Source organism: Telopea speciosissima, chromosome 11 (assembly GCF_018873765.1).
Source record: "Telopea speciosissima isolate NSW1024214 ecotype Mountain lineage chromosome 11, Tspe_v1, whole genome shotgun sequence".
In the NCBI taxonomy this organism is placed as follows: domain Eukaryota; kingdom Viridiplantae; phylum Streptophyta; class Magnoliopsida; order Proteales; family Proteaceae; genus Telopea; species Telopea speciosissima.
The window spans coordinates 6188310-6212269 of NC_057926.1; the positions used below are offsets into that span (position 1 = coordinate 6188310).

Genomic DNA, 23960 nt, shown 5'->3' on the forward strand with positions numbered 1-23960 from the left:
TGCCTCTTGAATATTGGCACGAGAATGTGTTGCTATCGATTGCCAAAGCGGTGGGGAGGCCGGTGGCTCTTGATTGTCGTACCCATCAAGGACTTCTTGGCCATTTTGCTCGTGTTTTGGTGGAAGTGGATGCAGGAGATTCAATCTCTTGAGTGGAAGAAATTCAAGTGAAGTGATGTGAGCCTGGTTCGTCCTGGGAATTCTTTTTTTCCTAGAGAGTGGTCTTTGAAGATGATATGCAGCGATGTGGTTATTGTAGTAGGTTGGGGCATCAGATTTCTTCTTGCCGTCAAAAAAAGGCTGATGACCTGCTTCAACAACTGAAAGATAAATCTGCTCCTATTCCTGGTGCGCACTATGTTGAGGAAGATGGAGTCAACCTGGCTCTTCCGAGTTCACCCAGGCGTAACTCAGGGAGAAGTTCATCTAGAGAATCTCCTATTTTAGGTAGGAACTCTATCCCTAACGGTGTAACTTCCACAGCTGGACATGGTGTGTTAGGGGGTTCAATTTGGTGGGTGTACTTGGAGAGAAATTATCTCCTCCTATTATTTTGGAAAGGCAATATTGTGGGGATCATGTGCCATCTCCTAATATTATGCAATCTGCGCATGAACTTGGAGAATTAAATGGGGATATTTCAAAAGGTGTTTCGGTTTCAAATTCACCACGGTTTGATGGAGTGGGTCTTGGAGCTGGTGAAGGTGAATCAGGTTCAAGTAATATGGACGGGTCTAGTGCTGGTTCTGGGTGTCGTGGGTCGGGTTATGACCAATCTGATCAAGAGGAGGTGCAAGGCGGGTGGACTTAGGTGTGGGTCGAAAAAATCATGATGGTCGTAGGAATGCTCTTCGAGGTGGTTGTGTGGATTTCCATATGGCAACTCCAGTTATTGGCAGAACTCAAAGTCAAAGGAATGCAAATCTTGGTGTTAAGGCGGTGGACGCGGCGGTAGAAAAACATCAGGTTGAAAAGGAGTTAGGAGTGGGGTTGCAAAAATCTCCATCTCCCTGTTCGCCAGAGGAGGAGGCTCTGTTGGCCCGTGTGGCTCTTGATCGGCCTGGTTTATATGCTGAGATCCCCGACGATCGAATAGGATAAGGACCCCCTCGGTGTGCCTCACAGATCCCCTGTAGCCTTATTTTATTATTTCTCTTGGGTGAGCGAGTGGCTTGTTGCCCTCGCCATTATGTTTTAGGACTGAGTCCCCTGTTTAAGCTTTAGCTTTCTTTGCCTTCAGTCTGTCTTTAGGCTTGTTTGCATCCTTTTTATTCCTCAATAAATTTTTTATAAAAAAAAAAGTTTGTGTTAAAAAAAAAAAAAGAGTTCTATTTTGTGGAAAACTTAAATTGTAAGTGATTCTTCTTATCATACATAGGGTTTCCTATTTCGCTTATTTCATTGAAGTTATAAATAAAGAGGGCGAGATCATACCCAGCCCAACAATTTGAGGAAAAAAGAATAGCCATGAGCTTGTGTGAGTTTTGTGAGAGACAGAGCATTGTTTTTGTGGGCTTCAGAATTGCTCTATTGTAGTATGCAGTAGGGAAACTTTGGTGGGATTCTTTCTCCACAGTTTTGCGAGAGGCTTAACGTGTCCTTTCCTTCTATTTTCTTATTTTCTTCTAGTTTCTATTCCTATACTCGCATCTTACTTCGTTCCTTAGTTGTTATATTCATTCCCCTATTTTTATTTTGTTTACATTTGCTATTTCTTCACTTTATATATTGTTTTCTGTTGTTTCTAATCCTTAGTTTTTATTTTACTTTCTATTTTCTTAACATCTTGATTTTTCCCAATCTAACCATCAGATTCATTTCTAATTTTGGCGACCCATTCCATACATCTAAAAGGCCTTGTGATCAGAGTTGCATCTAGATCTGATCATCCTTTGATCAGGTTGCTGATATCGCTCTTTTGGGGGGTTATTGAGAGACCTGTTGTTATAGATCTGTTCCCAGCTTTAGGTAATTAGATAGCCATTAGTATTTAGTATCCCTATTGAGAATATTAGCATGGACCAACTCATAGTTTTGTCTTAATTTCATGAGAAAGTCCATAATCTTCCTCTCTCTGTGGAGTAGCAACACATCAATCAGACAAATCAACTCCTATATGAGCCTGTTCATATTCGATGACAAGGTCATAAAACCTGCATGATACTCTTGAATTCTTCTCTCCCTGACCATATGAAATTAATTAATTCAATCTGAAACTTCTTGGCCAAATTCGACTGCTGATAAACTCGTTCTAGATTCAACCACATTTCTTTGGCTGTCGAGAATCCTTGCATAGGAATTCCAATATGTGAATTTTTATTTTTTTGGGTGAATATCCAATATGTGAATTAATAGTGCTAAGAATCCAAGTAACAGTCTTAGCATTATTTATTTTCAATTGTGCCATTGCAGAAGATATGGAAGGATTTGAAGTAGATGGTGGAGGCTCATGGCCATTAATATATCCCTAAATCCTTTGCCTTCCACAAGGAATTGAAAATTGAACAGTTAACACAATAGTTGGTCCCATCAAACTTAATGAATAATATCTCATATTTCTTCACCACAAGAAAATTCAACTCAAAATGAATAGAATATATTAAATTAAAGAGGGTGATGAAGATTGAGTTCCTCTCTTATACTAGTGAAGATGTTGAAATATTCATTCAAGGACTTGTCCCCTTGCTTGAGAGAGAACAATTTATCATATAAATCATACACACGGGAGCTACTCTTTTCTTGAGAGAAGGTTCTTTTCAGATCTTCCCACACTCCTTTAGTAGTGGAATGAAACATTACAGTGGTTGCAAGTGACTGATCCATGCTATTCCATAACCAGATAAGAACAGTGTCATTCTACCGCATCCAATCTTCATCGGATTTTATTTCAGAGGGTTCCTTAGAGTCAGCAGGAGGATCAGACTGAATATATTTCAGTTTGCCCTTGGCATTAATATAGACCTTAACGGCCTGAGCCCATTAGAGATAATTCCCAATACCATTGAGTTTGATGGTGGTGATTTGAACATTAACAGTATCCAGAGGAGTCTTGGGGTCATTCATCATGCACAAATCAAACTGAAGAAGTAGTTACACCTGCTATGATTTAGCATAATGAGAGGAGACACACCTCCTCAAAGTATCACTTGAATTGAGAAGGTCTTCAACAACCAGCAGTAACAACGAAGGGAAGTAACCCTTGCGGCAGCCCAGAATTAGGTGAATATAAGTGCCACAAGAGGTGGTGTCAGAAACCACCACAATGGAGTCAAACGACTTACAATAACCAGAGAATACCCTAAAAATTTCAGATCAATCTGTAAAACAGATCATGAATAATTGCAGATATTCATCTATAGAAAAAGAGGCAAAAAACAGGGTATTACCAGCCTGAGATGGAGATTTCTGATTGGAAAAATACCACAGCCCAAATGGACCCCAAAACTGGATCAAAGTAGATGTCCTTGGAGGGAAATAATCACACAAAATCTGAACTTTGCTGGACAGATAACCAGTAATTTCAGAACTCAATTTCTGAAAACCAACCACAAACAGAGTACCGTATGATATGTATGGAGATCAAGTGTGAAAAATCCACTTGGAGAAATTGGCTGCAACCTGAGATCGATTGTTATACTTGGTAGTGTGAATAACTCTATGAAATATAAGTGGGAGATGCTGGCTTAATGTGAATAAATCGAGGACTAAAACAACTGCTCCAAGTCTGGAAAGCTTTCTTCAATGATGCCAATTGTTTCAATATGCCAATCCTCCATGAAAAACTTATATCGGATAGTATGGCCCCCTAGTTTATTATCATTTTATAAAAAAAACTAGGGCCTGAAATACCAATAAGGCAGCATGATAACCAATCAACCAGAGATCAAAGTAGATAGATTAATAGATTGAGGGAGGGAGGGAGGGAGATGACTGATGCTTTTATTTATAATATGCAAATTACAAAGAGGAGAATCAGAGACTTGTCCGTTTTGCAGAGCGAATAAGATGTGATTCTCAGTCGAAATGTCTTTGTCTGAATCTAGTTTTCAGTCGATATAGCCTTGTCTAAAATTGCATTGATGAGTTGGAGTAATGCTTGTTGTGTCTCTGTCTTTTTCACGCTTGAAGCGGCCCTATGTCATGGCTTCCACAAGGTCCATGGGGCTGGTTAAGGCACAGCTTTTATGATTCTATTTCCGAAACATAGTAATCATAGGAAACTACTTCCTAAGAAGACCCAACCTAACCTAACTACTACAGCATACTCACTACAGAGACAGACCTCCTATTGTAGTTCAGTCTACTGCTAATACTGCCAGCTACATACAACCATACTAGTGGGTCCAATAGGGTCCAAGACTCCTATGGGACCACACTTTAACAAACTGCTTAACTGCTTATCCTGAAAGCTCGAGCTGTTAAGTAAGGAAACAAGAATGTATATTAATGTTGTTTGCATATATTAGATCTTTAATTGAGGTTCTTTATTGATATTTCATGCATTTTTTCCCCATTTCTAGGTAGCCTTACAATTGGTTGATCTGTAAACAGGAACCAGAAAACATTTCGCCCAAAAAAGAGTTCGCCCTCAGGGAGTAAGGTGTGCTGTTGATTTTATTTAAGATTTTATGCTGTCCTTTTACATGGCGTGACTATTTCTTCTCTAAAATTTATCACTTCCATGGTGAAACTATTGAAAGTTACTGGTTAGTCGGTACATCAAATAATAGTTTGCTTCACATCTCTTAATTTCTTCCCTGGCCTGTCATCACTGTTAATGTATGTTTGCTTGACAAATTTTGTTCAAAATTGAAATTTACATTTCCTTGTCCTTTTTCTTTTTGAGATACTACATTGTCCACAGTATTTCCTTACCATATTATGTAACTTTTGAGGCATAGAGAAAGTTCAAAGTATGATACTTCAGTAATGGAATAGGATTTAAATTGTATCATCTTTGGTGTGTCAGAACCACATGCCTGTATTGGTTTGATGGTGAAGAGATGGTGGAGGGCCGGTGAGAGAAGGGGAGTAATCTGAGATGGGACCTCAGAGTTACAGGGGAAATAGGGAATCACAGTCGCACACTCACATAGAGCAACTCAATCAACTTTTCTATTCAGTTTCTATCCTCCAACATTGGGTACATGCAATCATATAGAAAAACAAACAAGACTTCGAACTAGACTCTTAAGACTGAAAATAACTTGCAATTCAACTCAAAACATCAATAAAAGACATCAAGACTAACTAAACAACTTCCAACCTGTTGTATTTCGCTTGACACTGAGAAGGGGGGGAGTTAAATAAGTGTATTTAAAAAAATCTTCCTTTTAATTGCCCAACTGATCACACTGCCAACTGTCTACTCAAACTCCATGACTGCTGACTATAATTTTGACCCTGCAATTATCACATAGTTGTGTAGCATACCTTGCCTCTCGACCACAGGTATTAACAATCACATGGCAGGGTCTACGGTCTACCCGGTGTGCACACCCATCCTACAGAAAAGGCACTCCATATATCCACATATACGATCCACAAGCAACCACCCACCACATGATTTTTACATGTTTCGGCAATAAAACTACATCCACAGAGCAATGCCGTAAATGGGCTTCATATTTGCTCGATACCTAACTCAACACCCACTCCTGGTTTTTATACCACTCACTGTAAGGGATTACCCACCTCCTCTATCTAGCACCCATTGTAACTAGACTTAAGACTGAAAATAACTTGCAATTTAACTCAAAACATCAATAAAAGACATCAAGACTAACTAAACTACTTCAAATCTGTTGAACTTGGCTTGACACTGTGAGTGGGGAGGGGTTTGAATAAGTGTATTTAAAAAAATATTCCTTTTAATTGCCCAACTGATCACATTGCCAATTGTCTACTCAAACTCGATGAGTGCCGACTGTAATTTGACCCTACAATTATCACCTAGTCGTATTGCACACGTTGCCTCTCAACCACAGGTATTCACAACCACATAACAAGGTCTACCCAGTGTGCACACCCATCCTGCAGAAAAGGCACTCCATATATCCATATATACAATCCACAAGCAACCACCCGCAATATGATTTTATTTGGTCTGGCAATAAGGCTACATCCAAAGAGCAATGCCCTAAATGTGCTTCGCATTTGCTCAATACTCAACTCAATGATACAAGAGATCCCCTGTAAGGGAGTACCTACCCCCTCTATCAAGCACCCACTGTAATTAGACTCTTAAGACTAAAAATAACTTGCAAACCAACTCAAAACATCAATAAAAGACTTCTAGATTAACTACACTACTTCCAACTTGTTGAACTTGGCTTCACATTGAGAGGGGGGGGGTTGAATAAGTGTATGTAAAAAAGAGCAAATTACATGCACCCCTCCTGTAGTTTGAAACAATATCAAAACACCCCTCCTAGTTTCACCTTTTACGTGCATCCCCCTGGATAATTAGGAGGCTTACAAATTAGCCCTTACCGTCAAGTTTAAACTGTTAGTTGTAGTTAAGCTTTTGAAAAACCCTATATTATCCTTCAATTTATCCCATGGACCATTTTACCCTTATGTGACATAACCAGCCCAAACCCATCTTCCCTTCTCTGGCAAACTGCGAAGAGGAGAATCAACACCGGTGCTGCTGCTGCTGCTATAAATCATCGTCAGTGCTTGCCGGTGCTGCTACTGCTGCTATTGAAGAGAGGAAATTGAAGAAGGTGTTGCCGCTGCTATAAATCCCCAAACCGAGCACTGCTCCACTGTCCTCTCTGGCTATCTTCGACGACATTTGGCAGCTCATACCATGGTTATTCTTCTCATCCCATGATACACAAAATGGGGAAGATAGTATTTTCAATATCCCTGAAAATATGATTCACCAGGTAAGAATACCTCAGATTATTATGAGTTTGTGTTGTGGTTCTACAAAAGGATGGTTGTTTATGTTTTCTGATGCATTGGATGGCCATTGTTTCTTATTAAATCCATTCACAAAAGCCAGAATTCAACTTCCACCTTTCATTCTTGAACCCCCGAAATCTATTCTTAATGCGATCTTGTCTTCCAATCGTAAGACCAGTAAAGATTGGATGGTGGTTTCCCACATAGCATCAAGGGAGCTATTCTTTTGTAAATCTAGAGACAGGTCATGGTCTATTGGACCATAAAAGAGCAGATCTGAGTTTTCCTTTGATGATGGAGACATCATATTTTCTGGTGGTGGAGAAGATTATGCACTTGGTCTGTTAAAGAGAGTTAGGGTTTTTGATATGAATACTCAAAAACACACCTTCATGGGTGGAGGTGCGTCACCACAATATGACCTTTATTATAATGACGACTCAATCGATTGCGGTGATGGGTATATAAGCTACCTGGTTGAATCAAATGGGGAACTGTTTTTGGTTGCAAGGTTCTTGAAGAATATTGGGAAGAATTCTTCAAGAACCTTCAAATTTCTGTTATATAAGTTGAAAGAGAATGACAATGAAAAGCAGGGGTGGGAATGGTTACAAGGGTGTCTGTTCGGAGGTGTGAGTTGCTGGAATAGCAGGGAAGGTTTAATGGTTCAGGTGTTTGAATTTCACAATAACATATAGAGAAAGAGAGGAGATGGAGAAACTAACCTTCGCCGGAGGGTGACTGGGCTAGGGGATGTCCACCGGAGATGTATTGTCTTTGCAACCTTCGCCAGAGATGGTGTGAAGGTAAAACCCTAAATCGATTTAGAGAATTTTCGTTTTGGGGGAGAAGAAGGTCATGGAGGGTAAAATGGTAATTAAGGTAGGTCACTGAAGTATAAAGGGTAAAGTTGTCTTTTTTGCTTTCAAAACTAACAGTTCTCTAACACTGTGAACCATTAGGGTTTTTTTTTGTAAAAGGTGAAACTAGGGGGGTGTTTTGATATTGTTTCAAACTACAGGTGGGGTGCATGTAATTTGCTCTTTAAAAAAATATTCCTTTTAATTGCCCAACTGATCACATTGCCAACTGTCTACTCAAACTCCATGACCCCTCACTGTGATTTTTACCTGCAGTTATCACATAGTCGTGTAGCACACCTTGCCTCTTGACTACAGGTATTAACAATCACATGGCAAGGTCTACGGTCTACCCGGTGTGCATATCCATCCTGCAGAAAAGACACTTCATATATCCGCATATACAATCCACAAGCATCCATCCACAAAATGATTTTATTTGGTCTGGCAATAAGATTACATCCAAAGAGCAATACCCTAAATGTGCTTCACATATGTTCAATACTCAACTCAATGATACAGGAGATCTACTGTAAGGGAGTACCTACCCTCTCTATCAAGCACCCACTGTAACTAGACTCTTAAGACTAAAAATAACTTGCAAACCAACTCAAAACATCAATAAAAGACATCTAGATTAACGACACTACTTCCAACTTGTTGAACTTGGCTTCACATTGAGAGGGGGGGGGGTTGAATAAGTGTATTAAAAAAAATATTCCTTTTAATTGCCCAATTGATCACATTGCCAACTGCCTACTCAAACTCCATGACTGCTGACTGTAATTTTAACGTGCAGTTATCACATAGTCGTGTAGCACACGTTGGCTCTCAACCACAAGTATTCACAAATCACAACCACAAGGTAAGGTCTACCCGAAATGCACACCCATCTTCGTATTTTCTCGATACTCAACTCAATGATACAAGAGCACCCACCTGAAAGAGGACTGGAAGACCTACATCTTTCATGTTTTGAGCTACTCTAGAATATGCTATTAAGCTACCTCGAAATGCCCTTAAAGTCACACCATATGCAAAACAGGAATTCTGGAAAATCTGTGCAACAAATAATGTTCAAGTCATATCTCCCTCTTACAAATTCCGATTAACCTGATTCCAAAGCCAATGGAAAGAGGCTTTGAAGGGCTACAATATTTGTGTTTGAGCTTCAACAGATTCGACCTCTAAGATGACTAAAAAATAACACGAAAATGATGTTAGTGCAAAAACAGAGTTATGAAATTGTTTTGCGTACTCTGTCTGGGCCTCTTCACTTTGATCCTTTCCATTCTCTATTAACAGAATGTTTCCAACAATGACAACTCTTCAATCATGTTTACTGACACTATTATGATGCCACATGCCTAACACAACCCTTATTAGACCAAAAAGCCGGGTTGAACTAGTTTCATCTAGGTTTGGGTTCCAAACTCGGTTATGCTAGTCCAACCAGTTGAGTGCTACTGCATCAATTCTCTTCCTCTAAAAAGAACTTGACTTTGTCGAGTTTGGATAAGGACCGAGGAGACCATCTGACTAACCATAGTAGAGGAGAAAAGATCCTACTATCAGTTGAAGCTTGATTGCCAGAAGATCCTTAGCTGAGAGCATAGTTATCAGGGCGTCGCCTAGGCACCTTGGCAATTTGGTCTCCTTGGGCACCTAGGCAGGCGCCTTGGATGCCTTGGTCCGCCTTGTTGGTGTTGTCTAGATTTTGGACCCTCTCCACCGCCTTGGTCGCCTTGCCGCCTTGATAACTATGGCTAGCAGTAACTTCATTTCGAGTCCACCGTGTTTGAAGGAGTAAGTGTTCGCATAACCACAATGTTGAGTCTTCTTATCAAACAACCACAGACACCCTAAGAGGATGTGACACACCATTAAGGGTAGGATATCACATTGCACTTTATCGACCAACCCGTCAATAGAATACGTGAGCAAACTTTGATCGTTGATCTGAAGATTAATGTTGTTCACCCATGCAACTTTGTAGGGGTTAGGATACGACGTTGTCTTTTAACCGAGTTTGCGAAACTGTGTCTTCAGAGATGGCATTGGTGTAAGTACCACCGTGGATTATTATCATGGTGCACAGGCTATTGTGCATCTCACTTTGGTCTGGAAAATATCATTTCGACACCCATCATTCTTGTCAGAAACTGTATATAGTCAAAAAATGGACAAAGAATGTAACAATGTTACGGTTCTCCATTATTATCGCTATCGTTGGCTTTACTAATTTCACGATTGTGCTCTGACTCTACAAGTTCTAGGTTGTTCTCCGTCTCTCATCCGAAACAATAGCCATAAAATTTTCCTTAGCAGCGAAAGCAACCAGACAATTAGGACACTAAGCAGAAAAGTGTCCGTACCCTTTGCATGAGAAGTCCTGTAGCTCAGCCCATGGCTTCATAGGAGGTCTATTGGAACCATGCCAAGGTGGAGAATAAACACGGTTTAGCCTCGAAGGTGCCATCGATGAACCGCAAACCTGTGGCCTGCTAAATGACTTACCCTATGGAGAAGATTGTTGTCGATAAAGATTATCATCCTTGGAGAAAGTATCTTTAAAATTCTTCCGAGGGTATGGCCGGTTCAGACTTTCTTCTACCTAGTATGCCACTTGTTCATCGTCCTCCATTTTAAGCAGACGACTGGATTCTAGTCTATTATTGATCTGAGAGTTCAAACCATTGTAGAATTGTGCCACACTGCCACCAATACCTCTTCATCCCACTCAAAATCAGATGGAGTGGCGAAATAGTAGAATCTGGCTACATACTCAACTGTCATGCGTTCTTGTCTCAATTGTGCAAACATGAGGTGTATACTCTGCTTGTATTAGGTAGGCAGGAATCTATGGTTCATGGCTTCACTCAATCATGGAAGAACTTGCGAGATCTCGATGAGTTTCTCGCTTTTTGAATTTACTTTGCTTGTATTAGGCATAGTTAGAGAACTCGCGAGATCTCGGCGAGTTTCTCGGTTTTTTGAGAAACCGAGACGAGTTGGCATACGAGTTGCAAAAGTGCAACAACTCGACCGAGATCTCGAGATCTCGAGAATTTCGACCCATACTCCTTTATATGAGTGCCAGATCTCGAGATCTTTGTGGAAAATCTTGGTATATAGACACCTATCTATGCAAACCTTGGTATACAGACACTTATTTAGGTCAGGCACTAAGGCAGACACTTATTTATGCCTAATATCATTTAAGTAAATGATTTCATTTACTTAAGATATTATTCATAAATAAGCAAATACCCCCCTATTTGAATCCAATAAAAATAGTTAAAAAATCAAATTCCAAAAGGAAAAAAAGTCAACCCCCCAGTTCAAGAACAAAAATTGGATTTTCGGCGGTAGGTGCAATTTTCAACTTTCTAATGCTGGGGTTTTTCTCAAATCTAAAAATTTCATAAATCTTAATATGGTAAAACATTGCTAAAAACCAAAAGTGTAGTAAAATATTCATTTGTTTTGATGTCCAAGAAAATATTTTCATTCAGAGCGATTTTGACAGCATTCGTGCACACCAAATTAAGTTTGACTGGTACATAACTCCTATTTGGACTTTGTTTTTGCAAAATCTGATAGTGCCATTGTATTTAAATGGCCTAAAATAGGCTGAATACCAAGTTTCAGACCCAAACTAGGTCTAAAACCCACCAAGTTGAGGCTTCGAGTTGGAAAAAAAAAAAAAATGCACCAACTCGGCGAGATCTCACTGAGATCTTGACTCGACTCGGTTTTTCAAGGGACCGAGTTGGTACCGAGTTCCGAGTTTTAGTACCTTGGTGTTAGGTAGGCAGGAATCTCCAGTTCATGGCTTTACTCAATTATGGAAGAACTTGCGAGATCTCGATGAGTTTCTCGCTTTTTGAATTTGTCGAGATGAGATGCTACACGAGTTGAGAAAATGCATCATCTTGGGCAAAATCTTGGTTGAGTCGAGATCTCAACCCGACCTAGATTTCGACCCTTTTTTCTTTAAAGATTTCCAGAACTCGACAGATCTCGCGAGTTCTCTGTCGAGTTCTACTAAGACTGCCAGTTTTCCCCTTGTGAGCTGCTGCTGCCTCATTTTGCACCTGGATTTCAACGTACAACCTGCCGAAGACTACATTCAGCTACAAAATTGAAGGATTTGCATGATGGTGGTGGTGGCATGCGGAGTGGTGGTTATTATGATGATCGTCATGAGGGGATGCGCGAGCAGTACCAGTATGAGCTGGGGATGTAGGCGGTGAGGTGAGTCTCAGTTTACGCATGTCACACAGGATCGAGACCATGGTGTCTCCACTACGTACAAGAGACGAAAGGGTTGCAAAACAGTCACAGGCTCAGGATGATGACATGAGTATGAAGACCATGTTTGCAAGTTTCGGAAGCATGAGTATAGATGCTAGTAGTGAGCGTCAGTCGTGGCATTCATCTCAGCCTCATCATGACTATGATTATGGCCAGGACTGGTTCCGAATATAGTGGCTATGGTCAATTTGGGCAGTCAGCACTTGAGTTTGACAATCAAAGCACTGGGTTAGGTTTTGTGGACATATTCCCATTCTCAAACCAGCCACACCTATACATGCCTCAGTGTGACAGTAGCAGTTGTTCTCACGCCTCATGGCAACTGGCTCTTCTATACCCTAAGATAAGGGACTTGGAATATGTTGATGACAACACCTGTATGAGTTCTGTGGCAAACTATGTGCAACACTACAACTACATTATGACATGGCAGAATATGTGGACCGAATTGTTCTAAATGAGTGATTCGATCACATTTTATGGGATGATAGATGTAACATATTATACAGATTGATGTCTTGTACACTTTAACATTTGTAATGTTTATTTAAGTTGTTTTATATCAATTGTATGATTTGATTGCTTTTAATTACAAAATTAGGTGTAGAATAGGGCCTATTAGTACGTCGTTGCCTACCAACCTAGGGTTCGAAGTAAAACTCCTATTTGAACTTTGTTTTTGCAAAATCTGATAGTTCCATTGTGTTTAAATGGCCTAAAATAGGCTGAGTACCAAGTTTCAGTCCCAAAATAGGTCTAAAACCCATCAAAACCAGACATCGAGTTGGGGAAAAAAAATTACCCCAACTCGCTATTTTGGCTGGTTGAAACGTGTACTCGAGACGAGTTCTAGTTCCTTGCATTCAATCTCAGCCCAAGTAGGGACTAACTCAATGCCTTGAGAGTCCAATTCTGTTGCTGGTGCTTGATCCATCAGACTCTAGCCGTGCCCTTCAGCTTAGCCTCTGCAAAGAAGATCTTTTGGGCCTCAACCAACCCGTACCATCTGAAAAAGATCTACAAACTGTGAGCCCAGTTAAGAACTCATGATATTGCTTTAGGTTGTTATCCCCATAATAATCGAAGACGTCTAGCTTGGCTCCTCTTTCAGCTCCATAATCATCATATCGACCAACTCCATATGGTGGTGGTGGTGGTGGTGTACCATGAGGCGGACCCTTTGGGATGGAGTTCGAAGAATCCCCAAATTGCATGGGATTCTTTCTTTTATCAAAAGCTAACATTTGGTGAATAGAAGCTTGCATGGATGTCATCATAGTATGGAAGTGAGCTGCGGTGAGGGTATCAACACTTTCAGTGTGGGTGTCAATTTTTCTATCAGTTTTACCTTTATAGGAGTTCAGCTGTTGGAGAATCTCACTATTGACAACCATGGTTAAAATATGGATAGAAGCTCCAAATTGCTGGCGATCCCAGGGTTCGGAAACCCTATTTGGATTTGCAATGGGTCCACTCAGATAATACACAATTCCAATAGTCAAGTGGATGGCAAAACTCTTGCAAGCCTCTGGAGAACTTGCGGTGGGTGAAGTTCGAGTGCACCAAGGAGTTTGAATCGGCGGTGCAGTCTTCTGAAACCAGGTATGAGTTCTTTTTAAATTAACTTTATTAATAGAAAATTTGCTTTCCTTTCATGGACAGCAATCTGAAATTTGACGTCAGAAAAGGTAAGCTCAACAGATTCTGCATACTCTTGTTGAGATCTTCTAGATGATCCCGGTGTATCTACCCTAATAACCTATAATAAGGTTGCTGGAGTGTCAAATAATTTGTAACCTTACTTTTTTCCCTTTTAGTATAACATACTTTTTTTCCCCCAACAATGATAAATGCTGTCATTTCACATATGTACTCAAAAAATATGTAAATACAAAACTTTTGATAATGAAATATTGAGAAGTCACTTTCAAATTATTTTGAACCCTTTTTTACCCGACTTAAAGAACTTTTGGGAGTAAAACAAGGGGCAATCAAAAGAAGGTTATAAGTTCTAAATATACCTATAGAGGCCCTGGCGCGGTAAGCGACCTCTGCAACACACTACACAAGAAAATCAAAGAGGAGAGAAAAGTCTGCCATCCGCAGTGAAGGAAGGATAAGAAATCACTGATATCTTTTAGTTAGTAGGGCCGTTGCGTGGTTACTCTAAGGGGCAAGAATTAACTCCCTAAGTGCCCGAATGCTTCGACCAAGCCTGAAAGAAGAGGATCGGAATCGACTGGATCAACCTATGCCTTGTTTATATGCTACTACAGTCAATTGCTGCGCCTCAATGCATTTCCGGGAGAACAGCTAGCTCTGGGTTCGAGTGGCATTTTCTCTGTATGCTGCTGAAGCAACTGCAGCACATGTCGGGCGATCCACCAGAAATTTTGGGCCAGGGTTGAAAATATCTTGCAGGATGACGAAGGGAACTAGTGCCTCTACAACGGGACAACACAACAGTGTGAGAAAAGCTTGTCAGGATCAAAGACGTTGGGATTAGATTAGTAGATTATGGATGGGTCGAAGCTTCGTCTTTCTTTTTTCTGAAAACTCCCAATCCGCTTGCGGTCGCTGCTATTAACGGGTAGCGCTTTTACTGCATAAAGGTCAGAGCCTGAGTGCGGTTCTCAAATCTCAATTAGCACGAAAGAAAAGGGCAGAATACTCCTTACCATCCTTTCCCGAAACCCGAACAACCTGATTTTTCGTGTCAAAGGCACGTATTTTGCGCTTGTCTATTTTACCTTAACCTTAGACTTCCCAATCCACTCTTTTTCTTCCTGAATGAGTCACTTTGCACATATATATGTGTGTATATATATATGCCCAGGCGCTGTAAGGGACCTCCGCAACACACCACACAAGAAAATCAAAGAGAAAAAAGAAAAACAATAAAGAAATTAAACTTGCAAGTAGTCAACAGCCACCCTGCAACTGTTTTGCGCATTAGGAGGAAAAAAGAAAAACAATAAAGAAATTAAACTTGCAAGAAGTCAACAGCCACCCTGCAACTGTTTTGCGCATTAAGAGGAAAAAAGAAAAACAATAAAGAAACTAAACTTGCAAGAAGTCAACAGCCACACTGCAACTGTTTGGCATTATTTGTCATGTACAATGTCCTTTTTGGGTGATTGGAAACTGGCTCTTTTTCTAATAAATGTATCTACATCAACTAAGGCACAATCCTCTCATGCATGTTGTAACTTGTAAGAAGGGTCACTGATGCTCTAATTGAATTTATGGGTTTGAATAGGACCCAAAAGTCTAGTCTAGGTATGCCAATGAAGACACTATTTAAGGGTCAGTCGGTTTCTACATATTTCTCTTGTAGTCTATGGTATCTCATTAGATGTATTGGGAGCATTTCTTTGGAGAAAGGGAATAATTTTGTAGGCATGAAAACAGCCTCTCCGTGAAGCGGGGGTTAAGGCTGCTGCATACATTTGCCCCTCCCAGACCCTGTAGTAGCGGGAGCCTCGTGCATCGGGACTCTCTTCTTCTTTGGCTATTTATATGAGAAGCGAACTTGAAAATTTTGCCCCTTTTTTTTGTTGATATAATGAGTCCTATTTACACCTTCGGTATAGGAGGAGCATTTTATTTCGAAACCTGGCATATTAGGTGTATGAGCTGATATATTCAGTTAGCTTTCTCGGTTGTCCATTAGCTGATATAATTCAGTTAACTTTCTATGGTATCTCATTTGATGTACTGGGAGGGAAGAGGGAATAATTATGCAGCTGTGTAGCAATATAATTAATTCTCTTTATGCCATTTTTATATGAGAACATTTTATTTAATGCGTGTTGTATTTGGTTATATAATCCTTTACTTTCTTGGTGGTTCATGAGCTGATAATATTCAGTTACCTTGCTATGGTATCTCATTAGATGTACTGGGAATTTTTCTTGAACGTTTGTTTTAGTGTAAATTTTACGTCGTAAATGTAAAATTTTATATGTTGAAAATTTTTTCAATGCTTTTTTCCATAAAAAAGCAAACATTGGAACACTTTTCAACATGTAAAATTTTTTACATGTCAATTTGTTAGCAGATCTGAATCAGAGAATAATTGCTTGAGCGATCAATATGATCAACCAAGCCTTGTATTTATAATAAAAGGATTACAAACTAATGACCAAAAATTCCCCTAGTATAGCTGACTTAACTAGGAGGTACAGATAAAGTAAAATACAACTCTAAAATGACCAGAATATTCCCACGGTATTCTGGTATACGTAATTCAACACTCCCCCTCAAGTTGGTGCAAATACGTCAATCATGCCCAACTTGACTAAATTAGGACGGAACAATTTTCCAAACAATCCCTTGGTGAAAATATCAGCAATATGATCAGTAGACTTCACAAAGGGAACGCAAATCAACCCTTGTTCCAATTTGTCTTTTATGAAATACTTGTCCACTTCAACATGCTTAGTGTGATCATGCTGTACCGGGTTGTGTGCAATGCTAATTGCAGCCTTGTTGTCACAGTACAACATCATAGGAAGATGAACAGGAACACTAAGGTCTTGTAGCAAGCCTTTCAGCCAAAGTAACTCACAAATGCCATTTGCCATAGCACGAAACTCTGCTTCGGCACTAGAACGAGCCACCACATTCTGCTTCTTGCTACGCCAAGTGACAAGATTGCCACCTACAAAAGAATAATACCCTGAGATAGACTTTCGATCCGTAGAACCAGCCCAATCAGCATCGGTATATGGTTCTATCTGTAGGTGACTATGAGGAGACAGAAGAATGCCTTTTCCAGGGGCTGACTTCAAGTAGTGAAGAATCCGAAGAACAACCTCCATATAAGAAGAATAGGGGTTATGCATAAACTGACTCACAGTACTCACAGCAACAACAATGTCAGGATGTGTGTGTGAGAGATAAATCAGCTTCTCCACTAGTCTTTGGTACCGGCCTTTATCAACAGGTTCACCCTCCTTTTCTTTGAGACGGACAGTAGCCTCCATAGGTGTATCTAAAGGGTGACATCCTAACAGACCAGTTTCAGCCAACAAATCTAGGACATACTTCCTTTGGGAGAGAAAGATGCCTTTAGAAGATCTGGCAACCTCAATCCCAAGAAAATACCGTAGCTTCCCTAGATCTTTAATCTCAAACTTCTGCCCAAGAAACTTCTTCAACCGGCTGATCTCATCACCATCGTTGCTAGTAACAACAATGTCATAAACATAGACTATAAGAACAATGAGTTTTCCACCAACCTTTTTTATAAAGAGAGTGTGATCAACATTACTCTGCTTATAGCCTACAGAAATCCTGGCCTTGAGAAACCGACCAAACCAAGCTCTAGGTGACTGCTTCAGCCCGTAAAGTGCTCACTTCAACTTGCACACTTTACCTTGATTACTGTCATGAGAAAACCCTAGTGGAATATCCATGTACACCTCTTCACCAAGTTCTCCATTTAGGAAGGCATTCTTCACATCCAGCTGTTGTAGATCCCGTCCAAGATTAACTGCACAAGATAGTAATGTAGTCCTATATAGGCAAGGCCTAATAGGAGCCAGGTAAGATAAGAATTCTGTAACTGTTTACAGATGTGGGCTGTTTAGGATAAAACTAGGATTAGGGTTGGATATTGGGAAAGGAGTTTATAGGGTATTAATGGGCAGGTCTAGAGGGCTATTATGGTATAAAAAGGTTAGGGTTTGGATGAGTTTTGAAATTCTACAATTTTGGGTAGAATTGAATTTTAAGTCAAAATTATGGTTAAGTTAGGTTTAGGTTAGGGTTCCCTTTATGGTAATGATAGGCAGGTGTAGGGAAGTCTAATGGTATAGGTTTTATGATGTTTGAGTGAATGGAAGTAGGTTAGATGAGTTGGACAGCAAGATAAGGTTATTGGAGACAATACCTAATGGAAGTAGGAGTAGGGGATTCTAGGGTTTAGGGTGGTGGGGGTTTGATGAAATTTGGATCGGGTGTCAATAATGATGTAAGGGATGTATGCTGAAAGTTTGGTTTGAAACTAATGGACAGATTTGAAGTTATGGAGGAATCCTAGTTAGGGTAGGAGTGAGAAGAAGGTGGTTTAAACAAAGTTCAGATTCAAACTTACTGGATTTGAAGAGATCTTCAATGGCAGTAGCTTTGAAGATAAACAATGGGGCCTCCCAATCTACAAGATGCAAGGAGATAAGTAGCAGTCCTCCCGATCTTCACAATGTAAGGAGTCGATTGGAGATCCACCAATCCCTTCACCTTGATATTACTCACAAGGCACACTCACGATGAAGCAAAGGCAGCAACAAAGGCAGTAAGCATAAAACTGAGTTTTTATTAATCAAAATTCGTATTCAATGCTGGCCTCCCTCACAAACTTATATAGAAGACTCAAAAATAGACTTAGACACTAAAAAGGAAAGGCATAATCCTATCCCTAACCTATTAGCTAGTTTAAATTGACTAGGAAACTGAAATAGACTCAAAATAGAGTCCTAATCCAGCCAACTAACCAACTCAAAGAAAAGCTAATAAAATCACTTAAATTGAACCATTGGTTGAACCGGTTCAATTTAAAACACCAACTAAAAAGGTAAGTATGGAAATAAAACTAAGTATGGGAGCTAATCCCGTATGCAACCTATTTACTCATATTTTAGGCCCATAAAAGTGGCCTATTACATTAGAAACCCATGGGATCAAAGGCCCAACATGTATGTAACCCAACCTTAGACTTATTCCCAATGAAACAAGCCCTATTTGGTGATGAATCTGCATCAGATAGCAAAACCGAAACTGTATTCAACTTTGTAATAGGAGCAAAGGTCTCCCGGTAGTCAATCTCATATGTCTGAGTGAAGCCTCTTGCAACCAGACGTGCCTTATACCGACCCATAGTGCCATCAACCTTCTGTTTGACCACAAACACCCATTTACATTCCACTGGTTTTTTCCCCGGAGAAAGATCTGTAAGATCCCAAGTATTATTTTTTTTCAATGCTCTCATTTCTTCCAACATTGCTACCTTCCACTTTCCATCTACATAAGCTTCCTGCCAATTTTTAGGAATGGAAACAAAAGAAATCGAGGACATAAATGCACGAAAAGATGGAGAAAGAGAACTATAAGAAACAAAGCGAGAAATGGGATGTTGGGTGAAAGTCCTAGGAGCAATAGGTAGGTCAGAAGAAGAGGTCTTACTAGGAGGAGAAGGATCTGGATCCTGAGTCAGCAACTGGATAGGTATTGGTGCTATAGTGGATTGAAGCTACCCTCTTTTGGAACATCCCTTTTTATAGGTGATGATGTTGGCATTGTCAATTCTCTTATGAAATTCACTAATGGTTCTCTGAACTGGAGTCAACTCCCCCTGACTAGGAACATTACCACCATTATTTTCTACGAGCTCCCCCCGTAAAGGAACCCCTTCGGATGAAGGGGCAGCAGCCAAAGGAGGCTGGACAGCAGCTATAGGAGATGGGGTAGTAGCAATAGGAGATGGGGCAGCAGCCAAAGGAGGCTGGACAGCAGCTATAGGAGATGGGGTAGTAGCAATAGGAGATGGGGCAGCAGCCAAAGGAGGCTGGACAACAGCTATAGGAGATGGGGCAGCATCCAAAGGAGATGAGAGAGGAAGAACTTCACGGGATGGAAGCACAAACACATCTTCACTAGAACTAGAACTCTCCCCCTAAAGATGTGGGGATGAATAATAGGAAAGACTTTCATGAAAGACGACATCCATACTGACCAGAGTACGATGGGAAGGGAGATGGTAACACTTATAACCTTTTTGGGTTGGTGAGTAACCAAAAAAATACATCGCAACTCGCAAGGTTTAAGTTTGCCTGGAGATCTCGTATCTCTAGCATAACACACACAACCAAACACCTTGGGAGCAACCACAAAGGAGGAGCTCCCATGTATAAGCTCAGCTGGACTATGGGAGTCAAGAACACGAGAAGACAAACGATTGACGAGATAGGTTGCAGTGAGAACAACATCCCCCCAATATTGGGAGCATGGTACTAAATCTCGTTTCGTTTCGGTGTTTCGGTCTGACCGAAATTTTCGAGACAAAATTTTGTCGAAATATGGTATTTTTTCTGTGGGTGTAAAATGCCAAAAATGACCGAGATTTCTGAAATTTTCGAAACAAGATTACCGAAATTACCGAGATTTCCGAAATTTCTGAAACGAGATGATCGAAATTTCTGAAATATTCGAAATATTGCATTTTTTCATATCGGACTTGCGTTTCGTTTCGGACAAGTCGAGATACTTGAAATATTCGATATCTCAACCGAAATTTTGCGAGTTTTAGTACTATTTGGGAGGGAACATGGCGTGAAAACATTGGCGCCCTGGCCACCTCCAACAAGTGGCGGTTCTTTCTTTTCACCACACCATTTTGGGCTGGGGTATCAACACAGCTAGTCTGGTGTACAATCCCATGATCACCAAAATATTTTTGAAATTGAGTTTCCGTATACTCAGTGTAATGTAGTCCTAGATAGGTAGGAGACCTACTAGGAGCCAAACAACAGGATCAAATAACAAAAGGGGCTGCTGGTTCGAATGGACAGCACTAGGATATAGGTCAATTCCTAGGGTTTGGGTTGGATATTGGGAAAGGGGTTTATATGGTATTAATGGGCAGGTCTAGGGGGTCAATATGATATAAAAAGGTTAGGGTTTGGATGAGTTTTGAAATTCTGCAATTTTGGGCAGAATTGAATTTTAGGGTTTTGGGTTTGGGTTTTAATGGAGCAAGGAATGGAGGGGTTGTAGTGGAGACTAAGGGCAAGGTTTAAGGTCGAATGTAGGGAGACGTGTGGGGGATATAGGTTGGAAGTATGGTTCGAAATTGATGGCCAGATCTGTAGTTATAAGGGAGTCCTAGTTGAAGTAGGAGTTGCAGGTTTAATGGAGATTAGGGTTTGATGGATGGAAGGGGACTGTGGATTAGGTCTAAGGGAAGATAAAGGCTGGTAGAAGAAGGTTTAAAAACAAATAGCAGGTTCAAACTTACTGGATTGTAGAGAACAATGGCAGCAGCTTGATAACTTGAAGAAACCTCCCGATCTTCACAATGCAAGGAGTCGCAGGAGTCCACCTACCCTTCACCACCTTGAGATCCACAAGGATATACACTCACAAAGAGCAGCAGTAATGGCAGCAAGCATAAAGCTAATTTTTATTAATCAAATTCGTATTCAATGCTGGCCTCCCTTACAAACTTATATAGAAGACTCAAAAATGGACTTAGACACTAAAAAGGAATGGCCTAACCCTATCCCTAACCTATTAGGCAACTTAAACTAACTAGGAAACTAAAATACTAAAAGAAATAGACTCAAAACATGGCTGGACTTATAGAGCCCTAATCCAGCCTAACTTACATCACATGACCACTTAAGTTGTCACATGACTACTTAGCCAAGTCACATGATCACTTAAATTGAACCAATTGAATGCAACCAATTTGAACCGGTTCAATTAAAAAACATAAAAATAAACTAAGTATTGGGCTAATCCCGTATGCAACCTATATACCCATATTTTAGGCCCATAAAAGTGGCCTATTACATTAGAAACCCATGGGATCAAAGGCCCAACATGTATGTAACTCAACCCTTGACTTATTCCCAATGAAACAAGCCCTATTTGGTGATGAATCTGCATCACAGTGCCATTGTCACTTCTCAATACCTTGAGAGTAGCCTGGAACTGAGTTTGGACCATTTTATGAAAATGCTGAAAACAGGAAAAACTTGACTTTTGCTGTGCATAAGATAAACCCATGTGTGTCTAGAATGACAATCGATAAAGGAAACAAACCATCGGTGACCATAAAGGGAAGTCTTACGACTAGGACCCCAAACATCAGAATGCACCAAATGAAAAAGCGAAGAACTCCTTTTATTTGAAACTGAATAAGTTGAACATGTCTGTTTGGCCATAACACAAGCCTCACAAAAAATTCATTCTTATCACATTTTTTGACCAAAGTAGGAAATAAAGTTGCTAAAATTCCTAATGGAGGGTGACCTAATCTAGAGTGCCATTGGTAAATTTCATAAGAGACTAAGGAATTCTGGTGGGTCAAAGGTAATGGTGGTGGAGTGAGACGACCATCATCAAGCAGATACAAGCCACTGTGCACTTTACCCAATCCAATCGTCCTCCCAGAGGCTAGATCCTGAAAAACACAAATGGAAGGAAAAAAAGTTACTTTGCAGTTAAGGTCACGAGTAATACTACTAATGGAAAGAAGGTTTAGTAAAATTAGGAATATGCAAAACAGAAGACAAAGGAAGAGAAGAAGTGCAGTTGATGATTCCTTTTCCAGAGATGGAAGAAAGGGAACCATCAGCTACCTTGACTTTGTCTTTCCCAGAAGTGGGAGAATAGCGATGGAAAAGGCTAGAGGACTCGGTCATGTGATCTATAGCTCTAGAATCAATAATCCAAGGATGGGAAGCTACAGAAGCACAATGACCACCAAATGAAATACCTGACCAAGCAAAGTTTGAACCTGAAGGAGTAGGGGAATTGGCAGTACGGATGTAGTAGAGGCAGCAATAGCGGAAGACTTTAGCACACGTAGGAATGCCTGTAGATCCTCCTGAGATAGACTAGTGTCAGTAGGGGGATTGGTAGCAACAGACTCAGAGTGATGGGCCTTCTTTTTTGGTTTCTTCTTGGCAGCCAGTTTGACTTCAAAGTCAGCTGGCTTCCCATGAAGTTTCCAACACTTTTCTTTGGTGTGGTAGGGCTTATTGCAGTGCTCACAAGTGACAATGCCTCCAGCAGTGACAGGGATGTAAGTGGAAGCAGTCTGGAGTGCGGATCTCTCAGTAGGTGGAGAATGGAGCATAACAGCCCTACGGTTTTCTTCAAAGGAGACCAAGGCATAGGATTGTTCAAGTGTGGGAAAAGGAGAGTGGCCCAACATTTGAACCCGAATCTGATCATAATCCACATTTAATCCAGCCAAGAAGTCATAGACCTGTATCTTGTCAACATGCTTCTTGTAAGAGGCAATATCACCAGGAGTGGAAGGATGGTAATTAGAAAAATGATTCAACTGTTTCCAGAGGCTGCAAAGAGTAGCATAGTACTTGGAGACAGATAACTCCCCCTGAGTGGTATGGACTTTCTTCCGGAGTTCATAAACCTGGATCATTGCCAAGCTGTCCATATGTTTCCTTGCAGGCAGACCAGATCTGGGCAGCTGTTTCAAGAAGTAGAAATCCACTGGCAAGGTCTGATTGCATCGAGCCAATCAAATATGACATTAGAATACCATTATTGGAGATCAACCTGTTCAGAAGAGGACCAGGTTCAGTTGGCCTAACAACAGAACCATCAATATGGCCAGTAAGCCATGGCCAGCAATGGCAAAGTAGGCAGAGCGAGACCATATCAGGTAATTTCTCCCATCTAGTTTGATAGGATTAGGGAGAAGGTCACGGTTGTCATGCCTACCATACCCATCAGCAGCAAAAGTACCAGTAGAGACCTCAAAGTCACCCATTGGGCAGCAGAAAAACTCAAATCGCAGAGAGGGGCTGTGGTGATGAGAAACCCAATAAAAACTCCAAGGTAAGGGCTGAAAATTGGAGGGGAGACCTCTTTAAATAGAAGCAGAGTTGTCTCCAAAAACCAGCAGCAACTGACAGTGAAATCCTATAGATTGACTTTTTCAGCATGATTTTGGTGAAATCGATGGAGGGCAGATTGCAATAAAAAAACCACCAGAAGGAGATGAAACTTGGATCGAGTGTGCTTCTAATAGTACTGAAGTAACCTTCCAAAAATAGCAGCAACAGAGAAGTATAAACCCCAAATCGATATTTGCAGGGTTTTGAAAAAAACCCCAGA

The 23960-nt window shown here is 40.5% G+C and overlaps 1 protein-coding gene across 1 annotated transcript in view; it reads left to right on the forward strand.

Annotated features, from left to right (window-relative positions):
• LOC122646544 (MOB kinase activator-like 1A) overlaps nt 1-23960 on the forward strand; it is a 47728-nt gene that overhangs the window by 9599 nt on the left and 14169 nt on the right. The window contains exon 2 of the mRNA XM_043840113.1: nt 4552-4600. Coding sequence (XP_043696048.1) covers nt 4552-4600 — 49 coding nt within the window. The remainder of the gene's footprint in view (nt 1-4551; nt 4601-23960) is intronic.